Below are 17,012 nucleotides of genomic sequence, written 5' to 3' on the forward strand. Positions count from 1 at the left end.
TTAATCAATGATAATGGTGCAGCCATTGACTAAAAATATATAAAGATGCACATCATGCAATGACATTTTCATTGGATCTAAAAAGTACAGACTTTATCACCAAACTTACATACATGTTAGCCTTAATTATGTTTTTTACTTGTGAATTAGATCATGCGCGATTTCAGTCATTGCTGCCAGTTGTCATAAATACATTTGTTGACGCAATGTATATCATAAGAATTTCAAAATGGAAAAATACAATTGCTAAACTTACGCAGACAAAACTGAAAATATTTTAGTTACCAGGCATTTTATTGTCTACTTGAAACGAGCAAAACTACTCGCCTTGTATTACAGATTAAAATTTAGTGTGAAGAAAGAAAAGTGAAAATACCAAATATTTTCATACATTCAAGATGACATTGCCTGGCATCGGAGTGTTTGGCACAGGGAGTATCGTTCGAATTATTATACCCTTTCTGAGAGAAAAGGGCTTCAGAATTGAGGCTATATGGGGTCGCACACTGGCGGAAGTCTCAAAAGTGGCAAGCGATCTTGAAATACCCTTTCACACTAGTCGCATAGATGATGTTCTTTTGAGGAAGGATGTAGATCTAATTTTTATAATGTGCTCACCGAGCTTACATTCACAGATCGCTGTTAAAGCGCTAGGTATAGGAAAACATGTTGTGTGCGATAAACCTGCAGGCTTGAGTCAAAGCGAGGCTTTGAAGATGGTACGAGCTGCACAATATTATCCCTCGCTAATTAGCATAGTTAATCATAGTTTAAGGTTTTTACCAGCCTTTGTGCATATGAAGAAAGCTTTGGAAGAAGGATATTTGGGAGGATCTGTAACAATTATAGAAGTAAGAGTACACATGGGAAGTTTACTTCATAATGGTAAGCATATAGAAAAATTAGAAAATTCTATGAGAATTATTAAGCTTTATTTCTTTTTTATTTACATACAATAAAGAAAAAACAGAATATCTTTAATTTTCATACTTGAAAATAATCTGCAACAAAATACTTTAATTTTAAAATATTATTTGCTTATTGTGTGATAGAATATTTTTCTCATATTTTACATGTCTAATAAAACAAACTTTAAAATACTGAAATAATTTAATTTAAATCTAATATATTTGTATTATTTTTTCAGGATACGATTGGCTATGTGATGATACAATGGGTGGAGGAATCTTGGCATTAGTGGGCAGTCACGTTATAGATTTGATCTTTCATTTGATGGGTCAACGTGCTTCACGAGTACATGCTGTTGTAAGAACGTTTACTCAAACGACCAAATACATTAATGGAATCAGGCATGTCACATCACCAGATTTCTGTAGCTTTCAAATGGAACTGAGCGGTGGTACCTTGGTAACAGCTACTTTAAGCAATCATTTGCAAGGACAGCTTTCTCAAGAAGTGTTAATATGCGGCGGTGGAAATCATTTGGTTGTGCGTGATGGAGATTTATATGGATGTCGCAATGGACAAGAGGAAGTCCTGTATCGCGATACAGATGATTTACAAGGGATATCGTTACCCCTTGCAGATTCTATTCCCAGGCCTTATGTTAAAGGACTTAGAAAAATGATCACAGCATTAAGGGAAGCTTTTCAATCTGTGGAAGATAAGAGAGGTTGGATTAAAGAGCCGGTTTTCTCTGCATCTACATTTGAAGATGGCCTGTATGTGCAAGCAGTTATTGATGCGCTGCGACAAAGCAATAAACAACGCGAGTGGGCCAAAGTAAACATTTTAACGGAAGAACCAGACCCAAATCCTTTATTAAGCGCTGCTGTCAGAGCTACAGCTATCTCGATATAAGAATTTGTTTTATAAAAACTGACTTTCCTTCTGAAAAGTTCTATACTACTACACATTGTAGAGACTGTACATAAATAATGTAATTCTAAAAAAGAACATTTAAGACAGCTGCAGTATCAAATTTTATATCTATTATTTAATTAATTTATGACTACACTTATGTAATTATACTCTCATTCTTATTATAAGAAAATCAGTATATAAAAATTTATCATAGTGTATATATATCTATATTTTATGTATAAAAGTACTTATATTTATAAACTGGTTGTGCTTAAACTAATAAATACATTGATTTAAATATATAATATTTGTAATATATATATTATTATTATATATTATATATTATTATATATTATATATATATTATTTTGTAATTGTGAGTACACATAAATTATTCTATAATTATGCTTTAATAGAACTAAAAAGAACACAATGCAGATTTGATTATCTGTAAAATATTTGTAATTCAATAAGGAATAAAACATAATAAAATGAATTGCTGATCCGAATCAGTATGGCCAGATTTGAGACGCAAGAAGCAAGCAGCATGAACGGAGGAGATACCGCACACATGCGTAAGCTACCTTAAACCATTTGGTTCAAATCTTGGCTAAAATGGTTTGAGTCTTGACTAAAAATAGTTTAAGTTTATTCTAACTCCGAGAGAAGTCTCTGTGGTCTTTCTTGTCTGACATTTCCCGCGTTTTTGATCATATGCCGGTGTAAACAGGTGTAAATTAAAAGATTTAGGGGATGATTTTGTGTAATTAAACCATGGAGATTGAGGTTTTACCATCTACAAGCAATGGTGACACAAAAATTAAAGAAAAGGATAGTAAATCTTCAAATTTACCATGGTATGTTTTACTCTTGCAAAAGATTTGTTTTATGATTGTTTTAGAATTACTGTGTGCTAGGTTATCTTTAATCCTTGTCTAAATTTTAGTTTTTTGCATAAAACAAAAGCAGTTTAGATTTAAATAAATAACAAGATTTAGTATACTCTACAAGTCTAGTCATACATTTTGACAGTAGCATATAATTTTTATATATCATGACAATACATTTCTAATATTTTAAATTAATGTTAAACTAAACTAAAATATTTAAGCAATTTCTTACTTATTGGTTGTAATGCAAAAGAAATAACAATATTTAGATTGACATTTAAAATATTAATTAATTATCTAAAAATTTCTTTAATGATTTAATTTTTGATATAACATATAGAATATTATATTATTATTGATGTTTTAGGATAGAAAAATATCGGCCGCAAGTATTTTCTGACATTGTTGGCAATGAAGACACTGTATCCAGATTAGCTGTTTTTGCTCAACATGGAAATACTCCAAATATTATTATTGCTGGTCCACCTGGAGTAGGCAAAACTACTACCATTTTATGTTTGGCACGTACCCTATTAGGACCAGCATTTAAAGAAGCTGTGCTTGAACTAAATGCTTCGAATGAGAGAGGAATAGATGTAGTTAGGAACAAAATTAAAATGTTTGCTCAAAAAAAGGTAATGTGTAGATTATATTGTGACATAAGTTTCTTTAAGTTACTCTATATTTCTATATAATTTTTTTTATTGCAGGTTAATCTACCAAAAGGAAAACATAAGATTATTATTTTAGACGAGGCTGACAGTATGACTGACGGTGCGCAGCAGGCATTACGCCGAACAATGGAGATTTACAGCCATACAACCAGATTTGCTCTTGCATGTAACAACACAGAGGAGATCATCGAACCTATACAGTCACGATGTGCTATGTTAAGATATGGAAAGTTAACAGATGCCCAAATTCTAGCAAAAGTGCTTGAAGTTTGCGGGAAAGAAAATGTAATTAAAATATTACTGCCATCAAAATAAATTCTCTAACTTACACAAAGTTATTGTTTGCAGTTATCTTATACAGATGACGGTATGGAAGCAATAGTATTCACAGCCCAAGGAGATATGAGACAAGCCTTGAATAATCTGCAGTCTACACATAATGGTTTCAATCATGTGAATGGTGAAAATGTATTTAAAGTCTGCGATGAACCTCATCCTTTAATTGTTAAAGAAATGTTGGATGATTGCATAAAAGGAGACGTTTCTAAAGCATGCACGGTAAAGTATTTGATGCTACTTATTTTGTTCAGATATATATATATATATCACATAAACTGAACTCATATTATATTTACTTATAATTAGGTAATGGATCATTTCTGGAAAATGGGATACTCTGCGGAAGATATAATCAGTAATATATTTAAAGTTTGTAAAAATCACACTATGGATGAACAGTTAAAACTGAAATTTGTCAAGGTAAATTGCATGTGATATTATCTTGCATTGAAATTAGAATCATACAATTATTTCAGTTTTATATAATTAAATATAATTTTAAAAATATTTTAACATTAATTTACAGGAAATTGGGTTAACACATATGGGAATAGTGGAAGGTATCAATAGCTTGTTACAGTTGCATGCCCTCGCGGCACGACTTTGCCGCGAATGTATGTCGAAATGATAGTGTAGATAAAGTTGATTATCTCTTACTATTTTTTAAAATAAATATGTTTATATATTTTTAGTAAATAATCTATCTTGTAATCTTATCGCGAGTTTAGAAATAATTTGTCATAATAATTTTCCTAAAAAAACTTTTATTTTTACTGACAAATATAACATACGATACAGTTCTTAAATCTAAATAGTGTTGTACATTGTGTATAACATATTAATGCGCATTTCATCGAATACATTATCGTAAGCAACGATAGGACTAGTAATTTTAAGAAATGAGAATCTTTAGATTTGTATTAACGTACCACTATTGCGCATACTATTACTATTAAAAATAATTTGCAAACACCATATACAGCTTAGTTTGTAATAGTATTGGTTCTACAAGTAAAAGTTATAAGTATATATTTTAATGTACGCGGTTTAATGCACGAAATTTTATTTTGACGTAATGTTAATCTTTTTCATTATCAGCCCTTATAAGCAGTTAGGTTAATACACATTCGTGTTAATACACAATGATCACTAAGTTGAAATACTAATATCTGCTAATTCAGATTTATCTTTATTTCTTTAAGCGATATCATACATTTTGTGATTATAGATATATTTGACATTCGCACGTATTAGATTCGCGGGGCTCGGAAAAACCATGTTATAAACCATCGCAATACATAATTGGTAATTATAAAATAAACGCAAAACAAATATATGATATTTATAGAATACATTGTACTCAAAGTTTTTATTATTAGTTTATTCTAAAATTAGGTTATTATAACTTTATACATTTATACATTTAACTAAAATAGAATTGTACGTTAATTCTGTTGTAAAATTGCAATATTATTTATCATTTCTATATATAGCATTGCATCAGCAAATACATTACGTCTTTCCTGGAAATTGAACAATTAAATTAATTATTGCAACCACAATGCACATTTAGCAAATTAAATTTAACGACTGAGCATTGATTTTAAAGCTTTCAATTTATTAAAAAATGAAAAAGAATTGTAATGCTCTTTTGAAGAATATTAAATATTGTTTTTGCTAATTACTAGAATTTTTTAAAATAAAAATTAGAACGTTTATATAAAACATGTAAATTAGAAGTTCCAGGCGCGCATTTTATGGATTTGTACAGTTTATTTGCCACTAGATTTGTCCAAAGTATTATCCGTAACAGATATGATTTATCAGTCTTATGTCTTTTCATTCTTTCGGACAAGATAAATATTTTAGTTTAGAAAATGAGCAAGTGCAAAATTTAATGCAAAGATATATTAGAATTTCGTCACAGACATATTAATCTTTAAAAAATTCTAATTAACTTCTAATTAAATTCTAATTTTTCTCGCAACATGACATATATATTCTCGATGTAATATTATGATATTACATCGTGCATAAATGGGTCTTATATTGTACACTTAAAACTAATCTTGATTCGATGGAATGTGCTAGTCATGAAATTTAATAAAGCAATCGAACTCTTTTTTTAACACATTACTAGTTCGTAACTATATATAATCAATTTAAACTATGTGCGTCTCAAAGATCCATTAGATACATCTTCATGCATTCTTCTCGCAATTTATAATATCAAGGCAGATAGAAAAATAACTGTATATAACTATGTTTGATATGTGCTTCGGCAATTTTCACGTATTTCGAGAAATATTTCCAGCTATCGTTCCTTTTCTCGCTTTCTCGTTCGAGAAATGCTATCCGTGCGAATGTTCAGCACCATTTCTCCATCGGCACGGACGTTAAATGAGGTCTCGGCTTCGGAGAGGGCCACCGCAGCGCGCTTTGGCACGATTCCGCTCTGGAGGGTGTTCTCGGGGGCGGTTGCGGCGGGCTAACATGAGATTCCTGCAAGCTTGCGTCCCCATTCATTTCACGTCGAGGTACGTTCTTCTCCATGGGCGGATCGCCGCGGTGGTTTCTCTTCGTCGGCTTCCGTGTCACATCATGCTGCGGCGCGGTTGGTGGTGCGCTTTCCACAGATTGAAGACTCGCCGCGCGATGCAAGGAGAGACGCAACGGCTTCTTTGGCGGCGCCGGACGAGTCTTCGTTTCCTGGCAGCTGTACGCCATCGATGCTTCCGAATTTTCCGACACGCGAGATTGGGTATCCTGTAAATAAGATAGAGGATTGTACATATAGATATACAAAAGTGAATACAATTTAAAAAGATAATCAATTATAAAAGAATAATTAAATATCTTTACAAATTATTTTGTTTATTAAATAAGAAAAAAAATCATATGCATCGACTGACATTTATATTGTATATAGCGATCTAAGAATTTTCAAAAAAAATTCAAACTTTACATTAAACTCTTCAAATAACATGTTATGCACGAATACCTGTAAGCGATAATAAGTTGGCTCAGAGTCGAATTCTAGAGATTGCAGTTGAGAGCTGTTTCTACGACTTTTATGCAAGTGCTCCATAGCAGACTCGACGCGTGGCGATCTTCGACGTTGCATTTGCGATTGCATCGGCGACTGTTTGCAATCGAGACTGGCTGTCGACCTTGCCAGCTGGAGTCCCTGATGTTTTTGTCTGTTTCGGGACTTGTGATGGCTGTTCGCGACTCCGTCGGATGAGAAGTCGAGTTCACGCGGATTTTTCGAGTCTGTTAGACGTCTGGAATGATCGCTGTGCCTGCTTCTGACAGTCGGCAAACTTTGTCGTAATTCTGTACAACTTTTTACGTTGAGACCGGGTAAATTCGCCACCAGCGCTGTCACTTGAGGACCTTTCTGGAAGACCTATCCAAATTTCCAAAAATTTAAAACAACTCTTAAATGAATAAAGAAATTTAGCTCTTAAATCAAGAACTAATTTTCACAAAAACTTATCTAAAAAGTGCATATGCAATAGTATTCTAATAATAATAATTTCTGCTACTTATTGCCTTATTTAATCGACGATTTTTCTTAGCGAATATTTTATGACTAAATTTAATTATTAAAGTATTTAAAACTGAAAGATTCATATACAGAGACTTTTATTATCAAAGATAATATATCGAAGACTGTGAAAGAATTTAAATTAAGTTCTAATCATTTTTATCTATTTAATAGCTATGATCCGCTTATTATTAATTTGTGCTCTTATATATTGTTCTTGTCATATTTTTATCTATTAATTTCTAAATAATAATTCATAAAAAAATAGATATAAAAATGTAGAATTTTGATAGATGATCACGATCCAACTCAAATTCAATAAATTATTGCTTAATGCTCATTGATATGAATGTTTGCCTCCAAAATTCGGCAATTTGTTTTAACAATCGAAATGCGCCAACCTGCACATGTTCTTGACGATTCGGTGGCGGATCTTCGGCAGGGACCTCAGTTCTGCTCGGTGCTAAAAGATCTCTTACTTGTTCCTCGAGATAACCGATTCTGTGCGTCAATCTAAGATTATCAGAACGAAGCGTACGCAATGCCGCAAGAGATTCGCCTTTTCGAAGAACTACTATTTGCGCAGCGTCGGGTGCAACAGCCAGAAGTCGCGCCAGATCGCTCCTACCTGCTCCTACCACCAGTTTTCCGTTTACCTCCAAAATCCTGAAAAAAATATTGCCTTATTTAATCATTGTTTTATTTTTGATTAGAAGAACGAGCTTCCCTCAGAAGCTAACAATAATTAAAATTTTTTTGTGCCGGTCTGTCGGCAGCGCACGTTTTCTCGCAATGCGTCCCACGAGATAAGGATCTTCCGTTATACATTATTTTTCGGAAAACAGGATATATAATGCTTTAAAAATTTATGTTAATTATCTTATTAAAGAATATAATTCTCGATATTTTTTTAAGTTTATTGAGAGTGGAAATTAATCTTAATTTTACTATGATTTATAATAATTCTATTCCATACTCATATTATACAATTAAACTGAGATGAATACAACTTGTCCAAAATTTAATACATCCCTATCGAATGCTTTAAATTGAAAAGCTCAAATTAAATGCACATTTTTAAGTGGTCGATTCAGACAATTTTGTAACGCTAGTCGTGCTTGGCATAGTAAATTCCTGTCAGTGAATATACTAGGGAAAATAGTAGAAGGTAGGGTCATGTGAAGTCGTGGGTGCAATTAGCGAGGGCACACGGCGAACTTCCGGTGCTGCTTCACGCTACAGCGACCCGTTGGGAACCGAATGTCAAGATTGCTGCATTGTTCTTCCCTGATAGCCACGTTACGTAGCACTGTACCGTCGTACAAACAGTATGATTCCCCGACACCCTTCCTTCGTTGTTCCGAAGCTAACAGGGGCTATGTTTGAATTAAGAGCGTTCTTGAATTCTCTCTCTCTCTCCGATTTCCAAGTTCTTTCATTTAAATCTCTTAGTCTATCAATAAAGAAATCACACCTAAGAAGAAAAGCCGAAGAAAAAATTTTTTATATGTTAAATAGCAAGTTAACATTAAAATTAAAATATTTTAATTTTACATTTAATTTACATTGCTACCTTCATTCATAAATTGTACTTAATGTATAAAGTTCAGTTATAGATTTTTAATTATAAATAGAATTACTTAAAATAGTTTATTAAATAATTAAATAAAGCTTTTTCCAATGTTCAGTATAATAATTTGAAAAATAACATTACAAATAATTTTCTGAACTACAGAACTCCACAAAAAATAGAGGACATTTTTAGACGTTCAAAACTGAGCAATTTGAAACCGCTGAAACTCGGCAAAAAATCAACAAAGATAAAAAATTTAGAAAGCATTTTGAAGCTTGAAATTTGTACTTTTATTTGCTTTTGGCCGTTTTTGAAAATTTTTTATTTTTACAATTCTCAGTCTGAAAAAACCCGAACACTGTTTTGTTTTCAAAGTTATGTTTTTCAATACTTTCAATACTCTATAGTTTAATAAAAAAATTTTTCTTACAAAATTTATGACAAATGTAGAAAATTACAGCATTTTACTTACAAAATACATTTTTTTAAACTTTGTTACAATTTTTTTGGCCAAGATATGCGACTCGTTGTTTGGGAACTAGTGCATATTGAATGATGTTCAGTTAGTTCTTGTTACCAAGAAAAAGTATCCGAAAATTTCAATTTTTATGATCAAAGTAGCAAGTTTAATTCAATTGCAAATTACATAATCTTGGGAATTACGAGTTGTAATAAATTAGAATTTTGATAGTAATAGTTTTATAATTCATCGAGAAACGATGTAGTTTCGGACCATAAATTCTCTACGAGAGTAGCGCGTAGAGTTACGACGAATGTCGACAGAAAAACAGCTGTTTTTTGCTCCTGTTGAACGATGATTAAAGAGCGCGTGAAATGGAACGGTTATTTCGCTCTCGGAGCTACGTATACGATCATCAACCTTTCACAGAAGCGTGGAGGAGTGTCTCGTTCGCGTTGTTGTAACATCCATGAGGAGGAGAGCAGTAAAACAAAACGGTCAATGTTAGCGATTTACAGCTCCGCGCAGTTTTATGCGTCCAGGAAATTTGTGGCCGGCGTAATAGTTACATCGTGATTACATGCGTGGCGTAATATTTAGTTATCGTTTTTTCTGTCGACCAATCTTGTAAATAGTTGTAAATTAAAATCGTAAATATATGTATAGCCGGATTTCCGCAACTTTTTACTCATTAGAATAAAAAGCAAATTGGATTCAGACGGTTCAGTTTATAGATTTTTATGAATCCTTTCAGATAAATTCACGATTAAAATAAAGTCATTTGAAACTAACATATTATAAATTTAAATAAATCTACAACAGATTACTTTTATATTTCTCATAAAGAATATACTCTTAAAGTTGCTTATTTTGCGGAATGCATCTTATACATCGAGTTTCCACAAGTACAATAAACAAGATAAAATAAATGGACACTCGCGGACAGAATATTGTTACGTGAGTCGAATGCGGAATGAAAATGTGCGGAATGAAAATCTACAGATTTCAGAATGTTTTATTTGTCGGCGGAGCGCAGTTGCGCGATGTTTATTCAATGACTCGCGAATCCCGTGCAGTATAATAATACGAACCTGTCTCCCTTGCAAAGACCGGAATCTTCCACGGCCCAATCGACGTAAAGACCAGTTGCGTCGTCTCTGGGCCCAGCCCCGAAACGAGGACTTTTCGGATCTGCGCTGACTTCCACCGCGTGAATCGTGACTTGTGTCGAACCGGAAATGCAGCTGCAAGCAAAGTGATTGATGTGAACGCAAGTCATGTTGAAAAGAATAAGAATAAACCAGTAAAATTTTATTTTTTAATCAATTTTAAACAGCATATAACTTATTCATCGAAATAAATTTAATAATACAAAATAATTTAAGTGATAAAATATTGTAGAAATAAAGAGCCCTAATTAAATTTTTGTAAAGGTATAATTAACTCCAATTCTGGACTCTTCCTTTTTCATCGCAGTTACATTGAATTATGACGTCAGAAGCGAGGAAGCGTGTCAAGCTTTTCTTATACTATATATTGAAATAAATTAATTTTTGCGCATGTCACCATTCACTTTCAATGCAAGAAAAAAAATCAATAAGGAACTAAAAATAGAATTTAAAAAAAATAAATAAATTACAGTACTTTAAATGCATTGTATATAAGTAAAAATTATATCAAAGAATGTGTTTGTTCTCGTCAATCAATCCTTATTATGAGTGAATAGAACAGATGAAAAGTGTATACCTGAATATTGTATCATTCTTTTGCTTTTCTTGAGTTTCGGCCAACTCTACAGCGGTTTGGAGAGCTCTGCTCTCCTCGTGAAGAGTCAGCAACTCGAGTTCTTCGCGGCCTAGTCTGTACTCCAATTCTGCTTGTTGTATTCGGACATCGATATTACTGTAATAAACATTTCAAATATACACATTACAAAACTAAATAAAAAGATAAAGTATAATTTTAATAATCATTTTCTTTATTATATATTATAACAATTTATAAGTTTATTGAAAATTTTTCAAGTCTCTTGACTATTTTGTTGCAGATTATCTTTTGCGTTTAATAATTTTATGTTTTCTACAAAATATATTTTTTCAATTGTACCAATGCAATATATTCATATTATCGTATTTTTATATATCTTATGTATAAATTAATATTTTTATTCAATGTACAAAAATAATATAATATATATAATATATACATATAAGAAAATAATAATTTTTTATTACTTTATTATTTTAAATTTCTTATTAGCTTATCAATTTGCATGTTTTCTTTATTTCCTTATCTTTATTAAATTTCCTAATAGTCTAAATTGTAGATCATTAATCTACAATGGTCTAAAAATTGTATCACTACAATTACATTGATAAAACCGGTTTTATCCATACTAGATATTGCTTGAAAGATGCGATCGTATTCATAGTGATATGCATCGCAGTATTGATAATTGTAATTCACGATAATACGATTAACGTGTTAACTGCCACATCATTCGTATAAAGATGTATTTCACTTGGAGTCCGCGTCACCCGCATAGAAAATGATAATCTTATTTAATTTGTATAAACGTGATTTGATAGAACTTTCGGCGAATCGCATGGTAATCAACGTGTTAAATGAGCACACGGAAATCTTGATTTCATACTCACTCCGTGATGTCGAGACGCTCGAGTGCTAGCTTCAGATTCTTAATAGCCAGTCGCTTATTGTCGGCGTCCCGTCGCAACCTTTGAAGCCGTTCCTCCGCTGCTTTCCTGTCGGCCTCGGTCAAGGGTGGCGCGCCGTTGCGTAATGCCAGTCTATTGCTCAGCGTGTTGCAGAGCTGGCCCTTGAGCCTGAAAAGTAACAAGAGGTACGAATACCGTATCGTGACTAGGAAGAAAACGTCTTTCTTTTCTATTATCTGCACCTCTCGATCTCTTAGAAATGCGCATTGAGATCCAACAGATCTCTAAGAAGCTTTTTATTCTGCCAGAACTGTCTATTTTTGTCACCCTACGTAAAAGGAAGATTAAATCTTTTAATTTTTTTATGCACCACCAATAAAAACATTTAAAATATCCTATAATTTTTAAATCAAATCAAATACAATTATTTTGCTGAAAATTTTCATTTTTTTATTTGGTAAATTTGTCTATTTCTCTAATCGCTCTATCTTCATTAAATATTTGCGCGGGTATTGGATAACTCTCAGTAATTAAACTAATTAACAATTATAGATCATTTAATAATAAAATAAATTAATGGAAGCTGCTTATCTAAAGATAGTAGTTTTAATCATATTGAATATTCTACCAATAATTAGTATTATTATATTATATATCTCATATATGTAGTTTATATATCTCATATATGTCTCTTTTAATATCAAAAGTATAAAGAAATTCTGCCAACCAATTAACTCTGAAAAGTTTTAATGTACTATTTCTAACAAGAAATTTAGATTGTGCGATCGTGTTTGCTTATAGAAATCCGGTTCTTACATTCTTTTTTCAACGAATATCAAGTCTGTCTGTATGTGTGCTCGTTGTCTATTGCTCATTTATTATCACACGCAATCATTATAATAAAGAAATGAAACGTGATCAATTGCTGTACTCTGCGAATCTCCCTTAATGCTGACCATGCATTTCAAGGATGTGATCAAGCAATAACTCACGTCTGTATGATGTTTTCTTTATCGCGCAGAGCGACACGGAGAGCGTCCAGTTCTTTATAATGATCTCTGTTCCGGTGACCAGCGGGAGACGTAACGCCTCCGGAAATACTGCCACCCTTTTTTCGCCTCGGCGTTGTCGAAAGCGACACTTCTATACTGGCCATCTGTAATAAAAATGTACATTTTATTCATTTTGACAAAAAATCTAGTTTATTTCTCTTTTTAAAGTATAAGATTTCAATGTATCGCAGTGAAAAAATGTATTCCAACGCGCTAGGCCTACCAAATGTTTTGACATAAGATTCTAAAGCACAAAAATAAATAAAACGTACATTTTAACATTTTAAATCATTTTTTTCTAAAATATAAGATTTCAATGCAATTGTAGTAAAGAAAATGTAAATTCTAGGTCTATCAAATGTTATATACAGTTATATTACAGTTTTGAGCTCAAAAAAGGAACTATTTTGTTCTTAAAGTTACGTCGTTTCAATACTTCCATACTTTAATACTCTGCAGTTTGATAAAAAAATTTTTCTCGCAAAGTTTATAACAAGTATCAAAAAGTACAATATTTTATTTATAAAATGCATTTTTAAAACTTTGCTACGATTTTTTGATCGAAGTTACATGACTTTGAAACCAATATATACTTTGTAAAAAATAATGCTTACGGCATTAGTATTGGCATAAAAAATGCAAGTTTAGTTTCAAAATCGCATAACTTGGTAAAAAAAAAAAAAAAATCGTAGCAAAATTAAAAAAGATAATAAATTTGTATTAACTTTTCTTTCTTTACAAGAATGTTACACAGGATTTTACCAAAGTCTGATAATGACACATGATATTGCACGATATTGCGCACAATTTATTTCTGGAGTTCTAATGGAGAGGAAGACTACACTCCGGAACTTCGTGGCAAGAAGGCAGTGAGTGTCTTTTGTTACTCATGGTAGCAAGACGTTCACCAGAAGTACGTCCACACGATGATTACCGTGAACAATTTCTACCACCACGACATCATTGTTCCCGAGTACTCTCGCGCTTTTCGTGCCGCGGGCACTACTGCCGTGACGATTTCCGGCGAATCTCCGAGGCGGCGGTCTAAAATGAGAAACCAGCCGCTTTCACGGAAAAAGAAATGTGCGTCGACATTGAATCGCGCTTCTAATCATGCTCGAGATTGGGACCCGGTGACTTTCTAATTCGTAATCCTGGGAACTATCACAATGATTGCATCGGAGTAGACGATTAAACTGTAAAAAGGATGCAAATGCACGCCTGACAAATGATTATGGCATAAATTATCGTCCGGAATACGTGGAAACACGTTCTCAAGAACACATAAAGATATAATTAAAAATATTATTATCAAAAATTAACAAAATTATTTACTTGAATCAAAAAAATCATTTACTTGAGTCAAATAAATATTTACTTAGTCTAAATAAATATTTCCTAGGTCGAAATAAATATTTACTTAATTCAAGTAAATGATTTTTTTGATCCAAATAAATATTTACTACGTGCTATATATCAAAATTCAAAGTTATTTGTAAATTTATGTTATTTACATATAATTTTCGTTAGCAAAACAAATAACCCGGGAATCGATACATTGCCGACATCAAAAAATCGCTTACAACAGTGAGATATTTTTGAAACAGTAAAAGATGAATTAAAGTATAGAAAAAAGTTATTGATAAAGTTTATAATATAATTATTTTTGCCTTATCATAATTATACAAAATTTAAAAAGAAATGAGAGAAAAGATATGTCACTGCTTTCTGTAAGATATTTCTTTTTTTGTATGTTGAACACCCACACACGTACCAAAAGAAACTATCGCTAATTATATAAAAGGCTTGTGACTATTTTTATATTTAAATTATGTAAAATAAGTATAACATAGGAGAAAGCAGAAAGTACAATACGTCGTTATGTTCACGACTCTAATCAAATTAAGTCGCGTACGCGGTAGAACAATGATTACGTATCCGGAATTGTAAAGAGGATGAAGTTTCCATATCTGCTTGAGATTGCACTAACTATCTGATGCCAGTCAGAATTAATTGCCGACCCAGTCGTTATATCTACATCTTGTTTGCTTGCTAATTGCACAAGTTAGCTGAGATTATTATTTATATATAGATAATCCCGATTAAATTCAGCAAGCGCAGCGTTTCAGCGTCAGAAAACTGAGTTTAACTTCGTCGAAAGTGGAAAGAGGTTATATTAATATTTCTCAAATTCTCGTTTCCACCCCGCTTCGTGCAACAGATATTAATTTCTGTAATAAATGTTGATTTCTTGTAATATTTTTTCCTTAAGAAATAACAAGCGCGAAAAAAGCATTATTGTCATCTGCGATTAGCAGAAGCTCCGGATGAGAAACGTGATGAAAAAAATCACGAAGGCTTATAAAGAACATAATTCAAGATAACACGAGGATCACGTGTAATAGACATCAATCCTAGATTGTCGTGTAGAAGCCCTTTTTCACATCCTGAAAGATCCTTCATTTTTTATCCGACCAAACTTCATAAGCAAAATGCGCTGTGCTAAAAATAAAATGCGCTGTAAAAGCTTCGTAATATTAAAAAAAGTAAAGACAAACTTCAAAATAAAATAACAAAATGAAAAGAATGAAAATTTTAAGAAATAATATAAAAATGTTCCTCAAATAAAAATAACTTTTTAATAGCTTTATATCTGATAAACTTGTTAAAAAATAATACACAACTGTTTCATCACATTCAATATAGTAACAACAATCATAGAAAATTAAATTTGATTTATTATGAAAACAATTTATATAGAAAAATTATTTAAAAGAAGTAAATTTATATAAAATCTGTACATATTAAAAAAAAATTTGCAATCTCGCGAATACCACACGTTTTCACGCAGTTTTCTAACTACTGAATATATTGAACAGATTGTAATTCGTTTGATGTACAAAAAAAAAGACTTTAATGTATGTAACATTGTCGAATATTATGGATCTTTCAAGCATTAAAGCCATAAAATACAAAGTTGCGTTGTAAAAATAATCAGTGAGAAATTCTACAGCATAATACGAACATTTCGGTTGCTAATTGGCTGCCGCCGACACGTCGGTACCATCTCGACAACGGTAGTCCCTTCGACTTCGCGGCGTAATAGGATCGCTCGGCTATTACCGGACCGCGGTCGTCGCGTTATCCTGCTGTGGGGGGATGCCCTCGCCCCGTAAATCTCGATTCGCGATAATCCCACGAGCGGACGTCGAGTAACCAGTCGACACAGCACGCGAGAAAAGTTGAAGGCTCTTTCTCTCTTTTTCTTCTTTTGCACGACCGAGAAGTGTCGTTGCGAAGTCTGCGAAACCGCTTATCTTACACGTGCTCAAAATGTACACGGATCCGCTTAATGCTGAATCAGCACCGATGCTGAGTTTTATAGCGCGAAACCGAGCGAGTAGATTATTAGATATTAATTCAGATTTTTAATTCAGGAATTGTTGAAAGATCTAAATCTTCCAATTATATGCGACACCGGCAAATGCTTTCTAGATAATTTTAGGTAAATCACAAGAAAATTTATTATTTATTATTATTTAAAAAAGACATCGTCATACTTTTTTTCTTCAAATTACTGCAATTATTTTGTATGCACATGTTCATAAATATAGTGACGGTGCCACAAATAAAAAATTATAATTCGCAGAAAGAGAGAGAGGAAAAGTACCTCATCCTTTCATTAGCCATGCTTATCACATAGAAGAAGAAAAAGAATTAAATTCCTTCAATCTATTTTTATAATAAAGAGCGAAAGCTTGATATATACTTGCTGAAATAATCGGTGATGCTAAAATAACAGCCGCAAGAACGAATGTACAACCCTCTTCGAAAGGTACATAATTAAAGCACGGTCGTTGCCTCGCGCGGGAACACAGCGCCATGCTCAGTTCACGACGTCTTCTTAATGAAGAATCATCGATTCCCGCGAATTCGTTCTACGTTACCGCGCAAGACAGAACTCACGAGTCAAGG

General features: G+C 32.5%; 3 protein-coding genes across 7 annotated transcripts in view; 2 read left to right on the plus strand and 1 right to left on the minus strand.

The window, feature by feature from the left end:
• The first annotated feature begins 134 nt into the window (after positions 1–134).
• Positions 135–2,129, plus strand: LOC105668663 (glucose-fructose oxidoreductase domain-containing protein 2). Its single transcript, XM_012361129.2, has 2 exons — positions 135–885; positions 1,148–2,129. The coding sequence occupies exons 1-2, from the start codon at positions 399–401 to the stop codon at positions 1,819–1,821; spliced, it is 1,161 nt and encodes a 386-aa protein (XP_012216552.1). The 5' UTR covers positions 135–398; the 3' UTR covers positions 1,822–2,129.
• Positions 2,130–2,487: 358 nt separating this feature from the next.
• Positions 2,488–5,077, plus strand: RfC4 (replication factor C subunit RfC4). Its single transcript, XM_012361414.2, has 6 exons — positions 2,488–2,681; positions 3,082–3,349; positions 3,425–3,673; positions 3,737–3,946; positions 4,034–4,147; positions 4,254–5,077. Exons 1-6 carry the CDS (start codon positions 2,599–2,601, stop codon positions 4,353–4,355), a joined length of 1,026 nt encoding a protein of 341 aa, XP_012216837.2. The 5' UTR covers positions 2,488–2,598; the 3' UTR covers positions 4,356–5,077.
• The window catches only part of sprt (PDZ domain-containing protein sprite), a 96,075-nt gene continuing 83,950 nt past the window's right edge, over positions 4,888–17,012 (minus strand). For 4 of the 5 annotated variants that reach the window (XM_067352043.1, XM_067352045.1, XM_067352047.1 and 1 more), the window contains 8 exons: positions 13,261–13,281; positions 12,978–13,141; positions 11,968–12,153; positions 11,057–11,212; positions 10,402–10,554; positions 7,679–7,943; positions 6,729–7,136; positions 4,888–6,493 (listed from right to left, as the gene is read on the minus strand). In XM_067352043.1, coding sequence (XP_067208144.1) covers positions 6,095–6,493; positions 6,729–7,136; positions 7,679–7,943; positions 10,402–10,554; positions 11,057–11,212; positions 11,968–12,153; positions 12,978–13,141; positions 13,261–13,281 — 1,752 coding nt within the window. In that variant the 3' untranslated portion in view covers positions 4,888–6,094. The remainder of the gene's footprint in view (positions 6,494–6,728; positions 7,137–7,678; positions 7,944–10,401; positions 10,555–11,056; positions 11,213–11,967; positions 12,154–12,977; positions 13,142–13,260; positions 13,282–17,012) is intronic. The other variant, XM_067352044.1, reaches the window with a different exon arrangement.

This window comes from Linepithema humile, chromosome 3, assembly GCF_040581485.1.
Source record: "Linepithema humile isolate Giens D197 chromosome 3, Lhum_UNIL_v1.0, whole genome shotgun sequence".
Taxonomy (NCBI): Eukaryota; Metazoa; Arthropoda; class Insecta; order Hymenoptera; family Formicidae; genus Linepithema; species Linepithema humile.

Coding starts and splice junctions, on each gene's coding strand:
- LOC105668663 (XM_012361129.2), top strand. CDS start 399: ATGACATTGCCTGGCATCGGAGTGTTTGGCACAGGGAGTATCGTTCGA. Junction 886..1,147: donor GGGAAGTTTACTTCATAATG/GTAAGCATATAG, acceptor TTATTTTTTCAG/GATACGATTGGCTATGTGAT.
- RfC4 (XM_012361414.2), top strand. CDS start 2,599: ATGGAGATTGAGGTTTTACCATCTACAAGCAATGGTGACACAAAAATT. Junction 2,682..3,081: donor AAATCTTCAAATTTACCATG/GTATGTTTTACT, acceptor TTGATGTTTTAG/GATAGAAAAATATCGGCCGC. Junction 3,947..4,033: donor ACGTTTCTAAAGCATGCACG/GTAAAGTATTTG, acceptor ACTTATAATTAG/GTAATGGATCATTTCTGGAA.